This window comes from Sciurus carolinensis, chromosome 1, assembly GCF_902686445.1.
Source record: "Sciurus carolinensis chromosome 1, mSciCar1.2, whole genome shotgun sequence".
NCBI classification, from domain to species: Eukaryota; Metazoa; Chordata; class Mammalia; order Rodentia; family Sciuridae; genus Sciurus; species Sciurus carolinensis.
Window position 1 is genome coordinate 89,921,230 of NC_062213.1, and position 18,162 is coordinate 89,939,391.

Here is an 18,162-nt window from a genome sequence, read left to right on the forward strand (position 1 = left end):
TTAGAGACTGTTCAGTTAATGCTCAAAATATGCTTTAGCAGTTAGCAGGAAAACCCATGTTTAAGCAGAAAGCTATAAAAGGATTTAAAAGCTTAATTTTCTGAGAGCTCAATAAATATTTGTTGAATGAGTTGAAAGGTCCAGAGGTGAGAGCAAGAACTACTGAAGTTAGTAACTTGGTCACAAAAACAAACAAACAACAACAACAAAACCTTGCACCTGAAGTCCTTTTAATTTTGATTTCTTTTTTCTTTCTTTCATGGTGCTAGGGATAGAATCCAGGTCTCACAAATGCTAGGCAAGTGCTGTACCACTGAGCTACATCCCTTTAAATTGCCTTACTTTTCTAAGTTGCCCAGACTGGCCTGAACCTGTGATCCTCCTGCCTCAGCCTCCTGAGTTGCTGAGATTTTAGGCATGCACCCCACACCTAGCAAAAATCACATCTTGATAGAAGATTACAGATAGAGAAGATGTAGGGAGAAACCTAGAAATATCAGGGCAGAAAATCTTCTTCATATCATTTCCATCTGGGGAGGTGGGGGTGATAAACCAAGCTTTGCTAAGGACCAGCAGACTATAGATGTTCCTTACAAAGAACAGAGTCAGCTAATTCAGAGCCTCCCAGAGAAGACTGGCCTATCACATGTGGTGTACCTCTGAGGACTGTCCTGCCATTTGAATTTGATACTCAGTAGCTCAGAAGAAGCTAATAGTCATTTTAGGGAACAATGCTTATTTGTTGGACATACCAACATTGTTGTGAATATGTTTTGATTTTATTTTGAATCATATTGGAGGGAAAGGTACTTAATTTTTTCCAAAAGATTTACTCAGGCCCTGCCAAGCCACAAAATTCCTGTCTGGTTAGCAAGGCCATCGACTGTCAGGAAAAAAACGGAAGTAAAGTTTGCAGTTTGGGCCTGGGAGACCTATTTTATTACAATTACTAAAACCAATCAGGAAGGATATGGATCTGTTTAACTTTTACTTGCTCAGTGTTCAATATGAAAATATAGATAAGTTGGGGTTTTAAAAATCTATATAGATTATATTGTTTTATCACTGTTATTATGTATGTATTTATTTATTTATTTATGGTACTGGAGATTGAAACCAGGGGCATTCTACCACAGAGCTATATCCTTGACTTTTAAAATTTTTTCGAATTTGGAGACAGTCTCGAGAAGTTGCCAAGTTTGGCCTGGAACTTGTGATCCTCCGGCTCCAGCCTCTTGGGTAGCTATTATGTGTTTTTTAAGACAGAAATACACGGCTGGTTTTTGAGTCTCATTTCCCATTACCCACACCTGAATGGCCTTTACAGAGAGTTGGGGAACCTGCTCCTCCAAACAAGTCAGTATAGTGTCCATAGAACCCAGAACCAACTAGGAGAGCTCTCATCCGGGTAAGGCCACTGTTCCCTGCTTTCTACTGGAACCCTCTCTTCAACATTTGCCAGGATTCTCACTGGGCAAGAAATACTGTATTTCCTGTCCCTTATGGATTTTATTGTCTGTGCCATGACTGTCCCTCACGCAGCCTATCCTTTTCTATTGTTTACTTCTCCCTGTAGAATTGATCAAAATGTTCCTATGAAATGAAAAACTTCACAATAATATCGGAGACCTGATGGCAGCCACTGGAATTGCAGGCATGGAGTAAATGGAAATATCTGATGGCTAATGAAATAGAATACCTTGCAAGCACAACCTTATTCTACAGTGACAAATCTCATAGTAGACACAGGTACTTCCCTGCAACAGTCACATGTGACTCTAACATGACTTCCACCAACCAGCTTTTGCCACTTCATCTGATTGGTATGCTGGTTCTCCTGAGCTATCCCACTGCTCAGAGGTGAAGTTGAAGGCAAAGGCCAAGCTCCCCTTTCCTCACCCATCCCTCACCACCATTCTCCTACCTTTGTTGGTTCTGTACCTGGTACTTGTTGGTAGAATTAAAGGGAATCTCGGCTACTTTGGGGTTTTTCTCTCTCAACTCCTTCACAGAGCTGTAAGACTGCTCGATGAACTTGAGGAGGGCTGACTCAGAAGCATCCCCTGTTGTTTCCCGCTGCCAGGATGAATTTATATAGTCAACCCCAGGAACATGCCACCTGGGCACGGGGCTTACCTGAGACCACAAAGAGAGGGGCAGAGTGGGGAAGGGAGTGTCTGGGGGAAATCACTGGGTGCTGAGAAAGAGCTTTTGGGAGAAGAGGACAGGTGATACCCTGGACACTGAGGTACCTCTTCCCCCTTAGGCCTGACACCTGAGCTATGGGCAGGGTTTCTTGATGAGGTTTAAAGTCTGCCCGATTGCAGAGGCCAGCGATTTGGGCCAAGATGAACCAGGTATCAGAGTCCTTGGAAAATGTATCCCCTAGGAAGAAAGAAGGAAAGAACTGTGAACAGGGCACAGTTAAAAGTAGGGGGTTATTCACATTCTCTTTTGTACCCAAATGCTGCAGAAAAGTAACACTTCTTTTCCTTCTATATCTCCCTTCTCTCCATTCCACTTTCCTGAAACTCGCTCCTCTTTGTCCGAACTCAACATTCTCTCAGCTAACTCATCACATCCCCCAAATCCTTCCATTCTTGGTCCACCAATACCACTAGTCACCAGACTGTCTTTCACTGGTGTCGGCCTCATGCACATTCTTATCAAACCACAAGTGGGCCACGGTCATGCGGTTCTGAGTGAGGGTGCCCGTCTTGTCCGAGCAGATGGTGGACGTGGAACCCAGCGTCTCCACTGCCTCCAGGTTCTTCACCAGGCAGTTCTTCCGCGCCATGCGCTTCGCTGTCAGGGTCAAGCACACCTGTAGCCACCAAGAGGGGAGAGAATGCACAGAGAGATGGACTACTTACATTACTTTGTGTTTTGGAGAATTAATCATTTTTATTTTCCTTCTACTCTCGCCTACTCCTTAGAGAGTTCATCTGTGGCTCTGGTAAAGGAAATTAGGGAAGTAATTTTTTTTTTCAGTACTAAGGATTGAACCCAGGACCACTGTACCACTGAGCTACATCCCCTGCTCCGCTTTAATTTTTAATTTTTAATTTTGAGACAGTGTCTTGCTAAGTTGCCCAGGAGTTGAACTTCAGATCCTCCTGCCTCAGTCTCCTGAGGCGCTGGGTTTACAGACTTTTGCCACCACATCCCACTAGGGAAGTGATTTTGATTTGTGCTTTGTGGCAGGAGTTTTAGTGTATTTCTTTACTAGAGACACAGAGAGTGATCCTCTCCCCCAGAGCCCTTGCAGGGTTTTCACTCAGTAGCCTCTTTTCCATTCAAGTCCAGGCCACATTTCTCTCTTAATATCCAGCCCTTCCAGGGACTGCACAGATAGCTAATATTTTACTGTGGTATAGGGTGCTATGTATGTGTGAATGGATTTGGGGTGAGACATCATACCAACAGTTGAAAAAGTGACTAGGCTAAAATGAAGATATTGGGAAGGAATATTACAGCACTGAAAAGGACTTGAGAAATCATTTAAACCAGAAGATTTCTGCTGGTCATAAATTCAATGTAAACTGACTGTGGTGGCACATGCCTATAATCTTGGTGACTCGGGAGGCCGAAGCAGGAGGATCATAAATTGGAGGTCAGCCTGGGCAACTGAGTAAGACCCTGCCTCAAAAAAAAAATGAGAAGAGCCGGGGATGTGGCTCAGTGTTTGAGTACCCCCGGGTTTAATTCTCAGTACCAGGAAATTAATTAATTAATTAATTAAAAGTAAGCCTGGTGTGTGGCAAGGTTTTTAAAAAGTTAATAAATTCTTAGACTGTGGTTATATAAGTTCAGGATTCTAGTCATGGGATTATAGTTTATTTATAATCACTAGTCCCAATGTTTTCATACAAGTCCAAAAACACCCCAAGTATTCTCATTTCTATTTTAAGACTGTTGATAAACTGGAGCATACCCCAAAAGGGTTATCAGCAAGACAAGATGTCTGAGAACTCGTCACAGGAAGGATGGCTAAAGGAAAAGGGATTATTTCACCTCCCACTGGGAGAGTTTGAAGGGGCATAATGGATACCACCATAAATCTAAAGGGCTAGACTGTAGAAGAAAGAGAATCAACTTATTTTGTATTTCTTTAGGTGTAAAAGGGAGAGGATGAAAACAGGAAATCATACATTTCTACTTAACACAATGAAATTTAACTACAGAAGCTGAGCGTGGTGGTACAGGCCTGCAATCCCAGAGACTCAGGAAGCTGAGGCAGGAGGATCACAAATTCAAAACCAGCCTCAGCAACTTGGCGAGACCCTGTCTCAAAATAAAATAAAAAGGGCTGAGGGTGTACTTAATGGTAGACCACCCCTGGGTTCAGTCCCCATTACCAAAACAAAACAAAAACAGAAGAAAAAAATAAGAACTTTAACTACAGTAGTCCCACAGTTAAATGCAATGAGACAATGAAAATAGGTTTTCTATTCTTAGGAAAAATAATCTCCCATGGATTTTGTAGAGGATGCTGAGCATTGGTCTAAAGGTTGAATTTACATGAACTTTGATGTCCTTTCCAGTAGAATTCTATAATTCTAAATTAATCTTTCTCTATAAACTGATGAAGTGAAGCCTGGAGATGTTAAGTGGTTTGGCCAAGTTCACCACCAATATACCCAGAACTAGAATTCACTCCTGGTGACTGGTAGGCCAACCCTTCCTCCATCACAATTCACTTCCTCTTGCTGAGGAGAAAGAGAAGATGCCAGGAAATATGGCAGAAGAAGTGATATAACATTGGTAGCTCAAGTATTTCTGGCACCCATACACGTGTCAGGAATACTCTGTACAGGAAAGGTTCAGTAACGAAACAGGTACTAGTGATTTCATTCTCCTTGGGTGCTTTGTTGGCTTTTGAGGCCACCTTCCACCCTGTCTACTCACGGTGACAGTGGCCAGCAACCCCTCGGGCACATTGGCCACAATGATGCCAATGAGAAAAATGACAGCCTCCAGCCAGTCATAGCCCAAGAGAAGCGAGAGCCCAAAGAAAGTGACACCAAGGAAGACAGCCACCATGGTGATCAGATGGATGAAGTGTTCGATTTCAGTAGCAATGGGAGTCTTGCCAACCACCAGGCCTGATGTCAGTGAAGCGATTCGGCCCATCACTGTGGCGTCTCCTGTCGCAATCGCAACACCGAGGGCTGTACCTGTGGATGAAAGGAGAGGGACGATATGAAATAGTGATATAAGAAATACCTGTATTGGTTTCTGCCCCCAGTTCCTGGGATTGGACCCAGGGCCTTGTGCATGATAGAGAAGCACTCTACCACTGAGCTACACCCCCAGCCCTTGCCCACAGTTCCTGACAGAGAGCTCTTAAAACCCTCATTTACTAGGAGAATCTGTTGTTTTTCTTTTTCTTTTCTTTTTTACCACTCCTAGCCCTTATTTTTAATTTTTTTTATTTTGAGACAGGATCTGGCTAAATTGCCCAGACAGGCCTAGAACTTGTAACCCTCCTGCCTCAGTCTCCTGAGCTGCTGGGGTTACAGGCTCCCAGCAAACTTTTCCTTTTTTGTCAGTGGCAGTTAACCAAGACATGCCTAGCCATAAGGCTCTATTCTCCTCATATTTAATTTATGCTAATAAGAGTCTCCAAGTTGGAAAAAACTCTGAATAGATTTCACAGTTATCCAGTGATACCCAACTTTATTGCCTAAAGTGCCTTCAAGAGAAGGTCTTCATGCTGGGTACGTAATGGCATACACCTGTAATCATAAGGACTTGGGAGACTGAGGCAGGAGGATTGCAAGTCTGATGCCAGCCTTAGCAATTTAGTGAGCTCTAAGCAATTTAGTGACACCCTGTTTCAAAATAAAAAGTACAAAGCCCTGGGGATGTAGCTCAGTGTACCCCTGAGTTCTATTACCAGTACTAAAAACAAAATGAAACAAAACAAAACTTCACTACACTTATCTGAAAATTTCCTGTTGCCTGTATATTTCTTCCTCCAGCTGCTGAATAGTTTTTACAGCCCCAGGAATGGTTATCAACTGGAAGAATTACTTGCCCCCCACCCCCACACAGGGGACTTTTGGCAATGTCTGGCGACATTTTGGTGGTCCTAAATGGGCTAGGAGGGGCTGCTATTGGCATCTAGTGGGGAGAAGCCAGGGATGCTGCTAAAGATCCTGCAATGCCCAGGATAACCCAACCCTCTTCTTCCCCTAATAAAGAATTGTGTGGCCCCAAATATCAGTAGTTGGGAAGCCCTGCTTAACCTGAGCCAATCCTGGCTTTGCTGGCTAGAGCCAGTCTGACCTCTGCTGGGGAGCAGAGGCCACAACAGCTGGGCTGCTGTGCTCATCCAGGGCTTTTCTCTCCTCCGGCACTACTCCAAGAGCCAGAAGGGCAACGAGGACATCAAGTAGGGCTTTACATACACACAATGCAGGCACTCACCTACATGGCTTGAAATGAGGGGCATGACAAGATTCTTGGGTTAAAATAATTCTTCCTGCTTTATCATAATGACTGAGATTTCTACTATTAAAGTCAGAGTCAGAATCACTCAGAAAAGGAACATATTATGGAATAGCACTTATTTTAAAAACCTCAGAGTATATTCAGTCTTGTATTCAGAAGTTACTCTTCTTTCTTTTTCTTTTATCTCTCTTTTTTGGGGGGGAGTTACTGTGGATTGAGGTGTGTATGCTAGACAAGTTTTCTACCACTGAGTTATATCTTCAGCCCTGTTTTTAAAGTTTATTTGGAGACAGGGGCTCACTATGATGTTAAGAGTCTTGCTACATTGCTGAGGTTGGCCTCAGATTTGTGATACTCCTACATCACCCTTCCAAGTCACTAGAATTATAGGCATGTGCCACTACACCTGGTTAATGACCTCTCTAGTACTGGATTGAATCCTCAGTACCAGGGGGTAGGAGGAGGGAGAGAGAAGTCATTAGTAATCTTTTAGTTCAGAGCAATGTCTTGGGGAGAACGTGGTATTTGGAGATAGACCTGAATTAGAATACATGGTCCTCTTCTTCTGATGAATTATGCCCTTGGATAATAAATTTCTTTGAACCCTCATCTTTCATGTGTAAAATAGGTGTGATACCCACTATATAATATTGTGATCAGAGGTAATATCTGTAGTATTTGACATGGTACATCCAGTAAAATGAATTTTTGCATTCAATAAAATGTAACTATTTCTAGATACATGAACATTTATTCTTAAGCATTAATAATGGTTTTCAAGCATGTTCCAGAGAGTCTTCAAGCTACCTTAAGGGAAAGGGCAAAGGAGAGATTGACATAATGATATTAAATCCCTTGTTACCACTTTGGCCAGAATTGCCTCCTGGTTTAAAGATGCCTTAGATTCTAGGAGCAAAGTCAAAGTCTGAGCAGCACCTCTGGTAACTCAAATTCTCAATGCCAGTATCTTCCCTGGACAAGGGACTATTTAGAAGTTAGGGCTTACCTAGGAGAAGACTTTTCAGCACATAGAGCATGGTCTATTCACTAGCTAGAAAAATAGCTTGTAATCGTAGGGAACTTACAATGTATTAGGCCTTGTGCTAAGCACTCAATACTTATGTCATCCACACAAAAATCAACTAAACTTTCGGTATCATCAAATGTGGAAATGCTGGCCTTTTGCGGCAGTGGGGGTGAAATTTGGGATAAACCCCAGGGTGCTTTTCCACTGAGCTACATCCCCAGCTATTTTTATTTTTTGGGGGAAAGGGACTTGCTAAATTTCCCAGGCTGATCTGAAACTTGGGATTCTCCTGTCTTAGCCTCCCAAGTCCCTGGGATTATAGGCATGTACCACCGCACTGGTGGAAATGGTGGTTTTGACCTTGAACCAAAGGTCACACAGATCATGAGTGATTGCTAGGCTAAGCTGTGCACCAGTTCTTCCTATCCTAATACCTTTAGAAGATAGAGCATTCTTGAAATCTTTCTGTTTTTGTTTCTGCTTTTGAATCTATGCTACTTATGATTCAATATTTACCTTCTACACAGTTGGTGGAGAAGAAGCAGATATTTCGTGTCTCCAGAGGGTTCTCATGGGTGAATTCAGGGGAGCGGGATTGGGGCTCTGACTCTCCAGTCAAGGATGAGTTGTCCACCTGGGATGGGAAGGATAGGTCATAAGTATTGGGAAAAGGCAGGTACATTTGTATCTCTACCTATCATCATTTACATAGAGACAGAAAAAAAATGTATACACCAGCATCTTATTGTCTAACCTTAGACTCACACTAGTAACTTCTCAAGGTTCTGAAATTTTTCTTCTGTGTGTGTGTGTGTGTGTGTGTGTGTGTGTGTGTTTGATACTGAAAGTTGAACTCAGAGGTGTTCTGCCACTGAACTACATCCCCAATCCTTTCTATTTCTGACTTTTGAACAGGGTCTTACTGAGTCATCCAGGCTGGACTCAAACCTGTGATCCTTCTGCCTCAGCCTACTGGGATCACATATGTGCCACACCTGGCACATCAAACTTTTTCTCACTGAGCCCAGGTCTCTACCATACTGTAGGACCACCTTAGCCCCCTCCCTTAGCTTTCCACATCTCCTCACCTTGCATCCTTGTGAAGAGATAAGCCGGAGGTCAGCAGGGATTCGGTCTCCACCTTTCACCTCTACCAGGTCTCCCACCACCACCTCTTGTACATTAATTTGCATCTTCTCTCCACCTCGAATTACCAGAGCTTGCTATAGGAAGACAGTGCAGAGTCATTTCTGAAACTTTCAACTTTCCTGGTCTTCAACTTCCTGTTGTCCTATAACTTCCTGTTCCTAACTCTTTCCTCTGACTTTTATTTTTTACTGTCACCCACTACAATATTTCTGCAGTTGCCTTTGGTAGATTGCATACTCCTGCCAGGCGTGGTGGAGCACACCTGTAATCCCAGCAACTTGAGAGACTGAGGCAGAAGAATGGCAAGTTTGAAGGCAGCCTGGGCAACTTAGCAAGACTGTCTCAAAATAAAACAAAAAGGCTGGGGATGTAGCTCAGTGGTAGCATACTTGCCTCGTATGGCATGCTTAAGGCCCTGAGTTCAATTCCCAGTACAGGAAAATAAAAACAAAACAAAACAAAACCCAAAAAACAATTGCACGTTCCTATAGCCACCATCTGCAAGTCTCTTTGAAATGAGACTTTGCGGGTCTTTCCATCCAAAGGTGGTGTCTATCTTTTCATCCCTAAGTCTAGGCTTAGCTGTACGACTTGCTATGACACATAAGACACTAGGCAAATGTGATACGAAGCATAGGCTTAAAAAGTGCTTTTATGTTGGGACTTATCCTATAGTTACAAGGAACCCCCTGCCACCATATGAACAAGTCTGAGCTGGTCTTCAGAAAGAAGAGAGATCATGAGGAGAAAGGTCTCTGTTGTCCCAGACTTCTGAGCCAAGGTCCCAGACAAGTGAATGAGGTCATCTTAGATCATCTAGCACCAGCTGAGGTCAGCACAGACCAAAACAACATCCCAGCCACAAAATTGTCAGAAAGAATATTTTGTTTCAAGTCATTAGATTTAGGAGTGGTTTGTTAGGCAGCAAAAGCTAACTGATAATTTCCAAGAATCTAGTTCAAAACTACAAAAATACTTTCTTAGCACCACAAGAAAAAACAACAACAACAACAAAAAAAACTCCTACCCAAGGACAAAATTTTTAAAAATATATATTTTTTTCACATTTCTGGGGATTGGATCCCAGAGACACTTTACCACTGAGTCACACATCCAGCACTTTATTATAATTTTTTAAAAAATTTGAGCCAGGAGCTAAATTGCTCAGGCTGGCCTCAAACTCATGATCTTCCTGCCTTAGCCTCCCAAGTCACTGGGATTAACCCATGTGTGCCACTACACCCAGCTGAAAAGATGAAATTATATTGATATTAAAAAGAGAAGAAAATTCTGGGCTATAATGTTAGAACATTGCTAGGAAATTCTGAATTCTTTTACAAGTTTCCAGGCAAATGCCTGGGAACTTCTGTCTACTATTATTTCCAGGTATCTTTAAAAAACTTATTTGAAAATAATTTTAAATTTTTGAAAATGTTGGAATAATAGTATCAACACCTATAATCTTTAGCCTACGTTCATTCACCTATTAACATTTTATCTCATTTGCTTTGTTACATTCTTTCTGTGTGTGTGTTTGTGTGTGTGTGTGTGCGCACGTGCACGCAGGCACACAAATGCTTTTTTCCTGAATTATTTGAGGTTTGGTTACATATTTCATGGTATTTTATCCTAAGTGTTTCAGTGTGCAATTCCCAAGAATTGGGATATTCTCTTATATAACCACAACACAGTTACTGATTTCACATTGATATAATACTTCAATTTACCATCTGTATTCCAGTTTTGTCAATTGACCGAAAACATCTTTTAGAGCACTATTTTTGAGTTGCAGGTGTAGCTTAGTGGTGCACTTGCCTAGCTAGCATGCAAGAAGCCTTGGCTTCAATCCTCAGCACATACATGTACACGCAGGCACGCACACACACACATTATTTTTTTCCTCCAGCATTGCATCAAACCTAGAGATATAAGTATTGATTTTTTTTTTTTTTTTTTTTTTTTTTTTTGGTACTGGGGATTGAACCCAGGGCCTCTTTACCACGGAGCTACATCCCCAGGGTGCTGGGGATCGAACGCAGGGCCTTGTGCTTACAAGGCAAGCACTCTACCGACTGAGCTATCTCCCCAGCCCCTTCTTTTTATTTTTGATACAGTCTCATTATGTTGTTTAAGGCTTCACTAAATTGCTGAAGCTGGCCTTGAGGTTGTGATTCTCCTGACTCAGCCTCCTGAGTTGCTATGATTACAGGCACATGCTACCAAGCATGGCTAGTAATATGTCTCTTTAACCTCCTGTAATCTGGAACAATTCTACAATTGTTCATGGTATGTGTGTGTGTGTGTGTGTGTGTGTGTGTGTGTGGTTTTGGGGACTGAACCCAGAGCCTCACATGTGCTAGGCAAATGTTCTACCATTGAGCTATTTATTATCTTTAACATCATTGACATTTGAAAAATCTAGCCTCCCTACCAACTCTTGTCTTTTATTTTTCTTTTTAATATTTTTTGGTGCTGGGATTGAACTAAGGGCCTTGTGAATGCCAGGGAAGTGCTCTACCACTGAACTACACCCCCAGTCCATTTTCAGACAAGGTCTCACTGTTTTCCAGGCTGACTTTGAACTTGTGATCCTCCTACCACAGCCTCCCAAGTAGCTTGGATAACAGGTGTGCACCACTGTGCCTGGTTCTATGCCTTCTTTTTAAAGGGTATGCTATTTCCTCATTAGATTCTTATGGTGCCTTTCAGACTAGACTACTTCTTGGTGCTGGTGTATCTTTCTCAGAGGTTCACAGTTTTTAAAGGTACTTTTAAAGCCTTAGAGTAACCCAGTGCCCTCAGCACTAGCCTTGCTCAGCTCACTCATCGTAGGGTGTAATTCTCCAGGGGACTTAATAACTAAAGGGTCACATTCTATATCTCCTAAGATCCTTTCACACTAGTCCTACCTGTGGCACCATGTTCTTAAATGACTCCATTATCTTTGAGCTTTTGGCCTCCTGATAATAGGAGAAGCAGCCAGTGATGATGACCACGATGGACAGCACGATGCCCAGGTACAGCTGGAGATGGAAAGAAGGGCTCATTAGTAGGTGCTTTTTTCCCTCTTCATCCTCAGAAAAGCAATTTGCAAAGGTAACAGCCAGTCTCTGGGGGGATATACCCATAGGGCCGAGTTGGAGGGCAGAGGGCCTGAGAAGAATCAGACAGGGTAGCATATGTGCCTTCTTGGTGAAGGAACTCTGAGGTATGGTGAGTGGTCGGGAAAATCCAGCTCCAAAGAAGGCCTAAATCTCCCTCTCCAGGAAGGCTATTTATGAGTGGGCAGTGGGTAGTGAGGAAAATAAGGAGACAGGGGAGGTGAAGAGGTTAAAATTCTGGGGAAGAGGAAAGGACTGCAGAGTACTTTGATGATCAGTTGGGAAGATCATGAAAGGAGAGAGAGTGTTTCTGTTATCTGCGCCCCCCCCCCCCCCCCCGCCCAGTACTAGGGATTGAATCCAGGAGTGCTCTAGCACTGAGCTATATTTCCAATCCTTTTTATTTTTTGTTTGGAGACAGGATCTCACTAAGTTGCCCAGGCTGGCCTTGAATTTGCAGTCCTCTTGCCTCAGCCTTCTGAATGGCTGGGATTACAGGCATGTACCACTGTACCCAGCAAAGCAGAGAAAGTTTCTGAGGGCAATGGTGCATTGGGTCAGAGGGCTGACCCAGGAACTTTCTAAATAAAGGCAAGATGAACCAAGGACTTTCTTAGAAAGTGCTGGTACTCCTAGGGATGTGGCCAGAAGACTTCAGGAGTGTAGGCTGCTGAGCAGAAGAGATTCAGGGGCTGAGCAGAGACTGGACTGACCAGTGTTAATTGAACAGACTCACGTTGTCTTTGGGAGGTTCCTGCTTGGAATACAGCTGAATGCCATAAGCAAAGAAGCAGAGAATGGCACCAGTCCACAGCAGGAGAGAGAAGCCACCAAACATTTGTTTACAGAATTTGACCCATTCTGGAGTGGTGGCAGGAGGGGTAAGTGTGTTGGGTCCATCTCGAAGCAGGATTTCCTTTGCCTTTTCGGGGCTAAGGCCCTGAGTGAAGAAGAAATAGGGATGGAGGTCAAGAGGGAGAAAGAGACAACTGAGCCCCACCCCCAGCTTTTTTATTTTTTATTTTTATTTTGAGACCAGATCTCACTAAGTTGCTGAGACTGGCTTTGAATTTGAAATCTTCCTGTCTCAGTCTCCTAAGCTGCTAGCATTGCAGGCGTGCACCACTGCAATGGCTCTTTGGGGTCCTTGGTAAATGATAAGAAGTGTGATGGGATTCTAAGGACAAAAAGTTTGAGAGGCACAACCTGAACCATTATTCTCTTACCATGTCCCAAGCTTTGTTTTGGGTAGTTACCATTATTATCTTTTCCCAAATAGTGTCCTGTGGATCTCAGCTGAGGGAGAGAGGTAGGGATGTTGGACTTGAGGTTAGGGGGCTTGATTTCTAGCTCCATCTGGTTCTGTCAGCCTCAAAATCAGAGTTGGAGACCACCTGCCTCCCTTTGGGAACTCCTTACTCACTGTTTCCAGGTCCACAGAATACTTGGCACTCAGCTCTTCCAAAGTTAATTTGTGATCATCCTGCAGGGACAGTAGAGTCATTGAGGGGGAGGTGGTGACCCCAGGTAATTTCCAGGGAGAGGGGAAGAAACATCCTGGGGAAAAAGATAGCTCAGTCCTATGTAATTCACTCTTTGCCTTTTATTTTTTTTTCTTTTTTGGTGGGGGGTATACTGGGGATTGAACCCAGGGACACTCTACCACTGAACTACATCCCCAGCCCCTTTTATGTATTTAATTTATTTATTTTTATAACTTTATTTTATTTATTTATTTTTACGTGGTGCTGAGGATTGAACCTAGTACCTCACATGCGCTAGGTTAGTGCTCTACCCCTGAGCCACAAACCCAGTCCTAATTTTTTTTTTTTTTTTTTTTTTGAGATGGAGTCTCACTAAACTGCCCAGACTGGTCTGGAACTGAGAATTTTCCTGCCTCAGCCTCCTGAGTCATTAGGATTACAGGCGTGAGCCACCAAACTGTCCTGTATGATGCTCTTAAGCTGTGTAGTTGGCAGGCAGTGGGGTTGAGGGGTGTTTCAGGGTCATTGCTTTGGGAGTACTCACCATGACCACTTCCTTCTTTAGTTCCTCTAAATCTTTTGTCTTTTTTTTCCTTTTCATTTTTTGTTGACTCTTCGCTTTAAACCTCCTTCTGGGTCTTGGGCTTGGAGTCCTCTCGTGAGGTCTCCCTGTCCTTTTTTTCCCTCCGAACGCCATGGTTGTCCCTGGATAGAGATGACCCAGCTCAGCAGTGGGAGGAGGTTAAAAGAGGGAGCGGGGTGCAAAGGGAGGGAGGATGAAGGGTGCAAAAGGAAGGAGGGGGGGCGCGGGGACTGGCGGGAGGAGGGAGCAGAAGGTAGGGAAGAGTGGTGCAGAGAGCAAGATGGGGCAGACTAAAAAGAAGAAGTGAGCGTGATTGGCAAGGGTGTGGAAGGGAAAGGAGAGTGAGGGAGAGAGACCTGAGCCGTAAAACTGGAAGTAGGAAGCTTCTAGAATGAAGGAGCTGGGTGAGAAGAACCTGGGCTTCCAGATCTAAGGAAAAGGTGGAAGGTTGAAGAGTCGGAGCTGAGGAAGTGAATAGTGCGGCCAGGATTCCTGGTGCCTGAGTGATGAAGATGCCCACGGCACCCAGCTGGTGGGAAGTGCAGCAAGAATGGAGAGGGAGCGAGCTTCAGGGCGCTGGGAGCCCCCAGCCCCAGGCCCTGTGTGCGCCCTGGCAACCGCCTAGCCTGGCATCACAAAGGCCTTGTGGAAGTTCTAACCCGGAATCCGCACCTCTCAGCCTTTGGCTGTGAAGGTGACCAGAGCAGATTCTGTTGCAGAGAGAATTTGGGTCTGAGGGCAAAGCTAGAACAAAGGCCTCGTGTGGTCCTGAAGCCTCTGAGGCTTAGACAGACCCAGAGAGCTGACAGAAAAATAAAGCAGGTACTCTTGTGTGTGCACTCCTCTTTACTAACACTGAATTTGATCCTCTAATTTTAGAGATCAGTTAGCCAAATAGACCTGATCTCGACTTTGGAAATAAGTCTTGGGTTTGAATCCTGGCTCCTCTGCTTGTCAGCTGAGTGACTTTGGGCAAGTTAACTAACCTCTCTGTGCCTTTTTTCCCTTTTCTGTGAAGGAGAATGCTATCTATCTTATAAGATGGCAAGAGTAAGGATTAAAGTAAGGTGCTTTACATAAAGCACAGTGTCTGGCATATATGTGGGGTGTGCTTAATAAATAGCTTGAGTTTAGTATGAGTCATTTTGTTTGTAGCTTAATATATAGTTCTTCTCAAAGTAAATCTAAACTTTTTTTTTCAAATTTTACTTGTTCTTTTTAGATATACATGACAGTAGAGTGTATTTTGACATATTATTCATACATAGAATGTAACTGATTCTAACTAGGATCCCATTTAAAGCTATACTCTTTCATGAGGATACTACAGTATTTCCTTATTTTGTTTATTTATTTTTCTGATTGATTTATTTTACGGTACTGGAAATTGAACCCAGGGGCACTCTACCATTGAGGTGCATCCCCAGTCTCTTTATTTATTTATTTTAAATTTTATTTATTTTATTTTGGGGGGGGCACTGGGCATTGAACCCAGGGTTGCTTAACCACTGAGCCACATCCTCAGCCCTTTTTCTTTTTTATTTTGAGGCAGGCTCTCACTAAGTTGCTTAAGGCATCGCTAGATTACTGAGACTGGCTTTGAATTCGCCATCCTCCTGCCTCAGCCTCCCAAGCTGCTGGTATTACAAGCTTGTACCACTGTGCCTGGACACTTTTTTTTTTTTTTTTTTGAGACAGGGTCTCACTAAGTTGCCCACGTTGGCCTTGAAGTTATGATCCTTCTGCTTTGACCACCTGAGCCGCTGGGATTATAGGCTTGTGTCACCACAACTGGTTCTTTCCTCATTTTAAAATGATGGATTTTTCTCTCTGTACACCTTCTTTGACATCTCAGTAAGTGCTTGACTTTTTATGTTTTATGTGCAAAGTATTTTTTTGTCTCCTTTCAAAAAGGATCAGAAGTGCTTATGTGTTTCTATCAATCATTTATATACATATTTTCAGTTATGCATGTCACATGCATATTTCCTTTCAGTTTCCTTTCGGCAATTTATTTAATTGCATTTTGGTTGGGCATGATTTTTAAATATATGACCATATCTGAAAACATCCATCTTAGTACAGATACAATTCTCCTTCAAAATTCACATATGAAAAATGTTCCCTTCCCAGCTGGAATCAGGGTTAGTCTGTCTCCTTAATAGATTAGATTTTTCTTCTCTATTAAAATGTATAAAATAGAAGTTACTGGGGTATGAAATTGATCAAATTATGTTGTGTGCATGTATAAATATGTCACAGTGAATTCCACTATTATGTATAATCATAATGCACCAATAAAAATATATAAAATAAAAATTCAAAGTCCGGTTCCCCTTCCCTCCCAACTCTTCATGGCCAGAATGACTAGTCAATACTGCCTGTCCTTCAGACTTTTTTCTATATATATACAAATAGAGACCTAAATGGAGATATATTTTTAAACTTTATACAATCATCCAATCTTGCTTTCATTAATCAACCTGTCAAGTGCATAAAGCTTATCATTTCAGCAGCTGCAAAGCATTCCATATTCTGTGTTGACCACAGCCTATTTGATCATTCCCACTGCTGATGGATTTATAAGATATCTTCCATTTTTTTTTAACTATTGAAAACACTGCCTCAGTGGTGTCCATATTATAGGTAGCTTTAGCCTCTATTTCTGCAGAATCAATTTCTGTTGCTGAATCATAGGAGACACTCTTTTAAAAATCTTAAAATATATTTTTTTAAAAAATCTTAAAATATTCTACCAATTGTTCTTAGGGTTTTTTTTTTTTTTTTTTTTTTGTCTAGATCCCAGCAACTATATGCAAGAATGTGTGCTCTCCATGCTGGATGACCTTGACCTTGACCTTTTACATTTTTTCCATTATAATGGGTATAGATTTGTTATCTTGTAGTTTTTGTTGTTGTCATTTTCGAGGTCCTGAGCTACACCCCCAGCCCTTTTTATTTGAAGACCCAGCCCTTCTTATTTTTTATTTTGAGACAGATTCTTGCTAAATTGCCCAGGCTGGCCTTGAACTTGTGATCCTCATTGCCTTAGCTTCCCATGTCACTGGGATTATAGCCATGTGCCACTGTGCCCAGTTTATCTTCTAGTTTTAATTTGCATTTATTTATTGTCTTGTGAGCATTTTCTCTTGTATTTATTGGCTCTCTGGATTTTATTTTCCTTTTCGTGAATTGTTATTATTTATCCAATTTTCCATTGTTTTCTTTTCTCAGTTGATGAGTAGAAAGCCCTTACCATACACATTGTAAACCTTTTCTCCTGTCTTTCTGTTTAATGTCCATTATAAAATCCTTAAGGGCAAGGTCAGAATTAAAGTCAAAATTACTGAATTCATCTTTGCATCATCTCTGTGACAACACAGCTTTGCTCATAGGAGATCCCCAGAAGCAACTACATGGAGATAGACTCAACTGGAAGTATTTCTGGAAACCCCATTCTGATCCGCAGATCTTAGCTCGAAAGTTCACCTTTTCAAAGAGACCTTCTGATAGCCGAATCAGAGCAGTCCCTCTGGCCCCGGCCCGCTCTGGGCCACTTCTGCGGTGTTCTTCACTCTCTAACGTTGTCCTGCCCACTTATCTGTTGACTTGCTCATTGTTTCCTTCTCCATAACCTTTCCTGGTCTCCAGAAGAATGCCTGGCCCAGAGCAGCTTGTCCACAAATAGTTTCTCAATCCATATTGAATAAGTTTTCTGATTTTTGTCTTAACGTTACAAGATTGAGATGATGAAATCACTTTGGTCTGAAGTGTTTTAAGATCTGTTGGGGTAAACGTGCTATCATCATAGTTATCTCTTCATTTACTTCATAATTACTTAAAAAAAATAACCCTCCGATTCTTGCCTGATTACTCTTGCAGCCAACATGTTGTTTTATGGAAATATAGTGAAGATTTTAATTGATATTAGATTAACTCTTATATAGTAACTTTTTTTCTGGAGTGGGGACTACTGGGGATTGAGCCCAGGGGCACTTTACCACTGAGCCCTTTTAATTTTTTAATTTTCATTTTTAAGTAGCTTTGTCTTATTTATTTATTTTTTTTGTGGTGCTGAGGATTAAACCCAGTGTCTCACATGTGCTAGGCAAGCGCTCTACCTCTAAGCCACAACCCCAGCTCCTAATTTTTTTTTATTTTGAGACAGTATCTTGCTAAATTGCCTGAGCTGGCTTTGAATTTTCGATCCTTCTGTTTCAGCCTCCCGAAGCACTGGGATTACAGGTGTTTGCCACCACACCGAGCTATAGTATTTTATTTTATTTTTTTCACTACATTCTGTCATCCCAAATAGCAAGTTCGGTCTCCACGTATTCATGTATTTATTTCTTTCATCCTGCT

General features: G+C 42.3%; 1 protein-coding gene across 1 annotated transcript in view; it reads right to left on the reverse strand.

The window, feature by feature from the left end:
• Window positions 1-13,914, reverse strand: part of LOC124981027 (sodium/potassium-transporting ATPase subunit alpha-4) — a 32,239-nt gene extending 18,325 nt beyond the window's left edge. Inside the window, exons 1-10 of the mRNA XM_047547199.1 lie at window positions 13,762-13,914; window positions 13,157-13,216; window positions 12,470-12,673; window positions 11,542-11,655; window positions 8,572-8,706; window positions 8,000-8,117; window positions 4,909-5,177; window positions 2,626-2,824; window positions 2,276-2,385; window positions 1,942-2,076 (exon numbers count right to left, since the gene is read on the reverse strand). Coding sequence (XP_047403155.1) covers window positions 1,942-2,076; window positions 2,276-2,385; window positions 2,626-2,824; window positions 4,909-5,177; window positions 8,000-8,117; window positions 8,572-8,706; window positions 11,542-11,655; window positions 12,470-12,673; window positions 13,157-13,216; window positions 13,762-13,914 — 1,497 coding nt within the window. The remainder of the gene's footprint in view (window positions 1-1,941; window positions 2,077-2,275; window positions 2,386-2,625; window positions 2,825-4,908; window positions 5,178-7,999; window positions 8,118-8,571; window positions 8,707-11,541; window positions 11,656-12,469; window positions 12,674-13,156; window positions 13,217-13,761) is intronic.
• Between the last annotated feature and the right edge of the window lie 4,248 nt (window positions 13,915-18,162).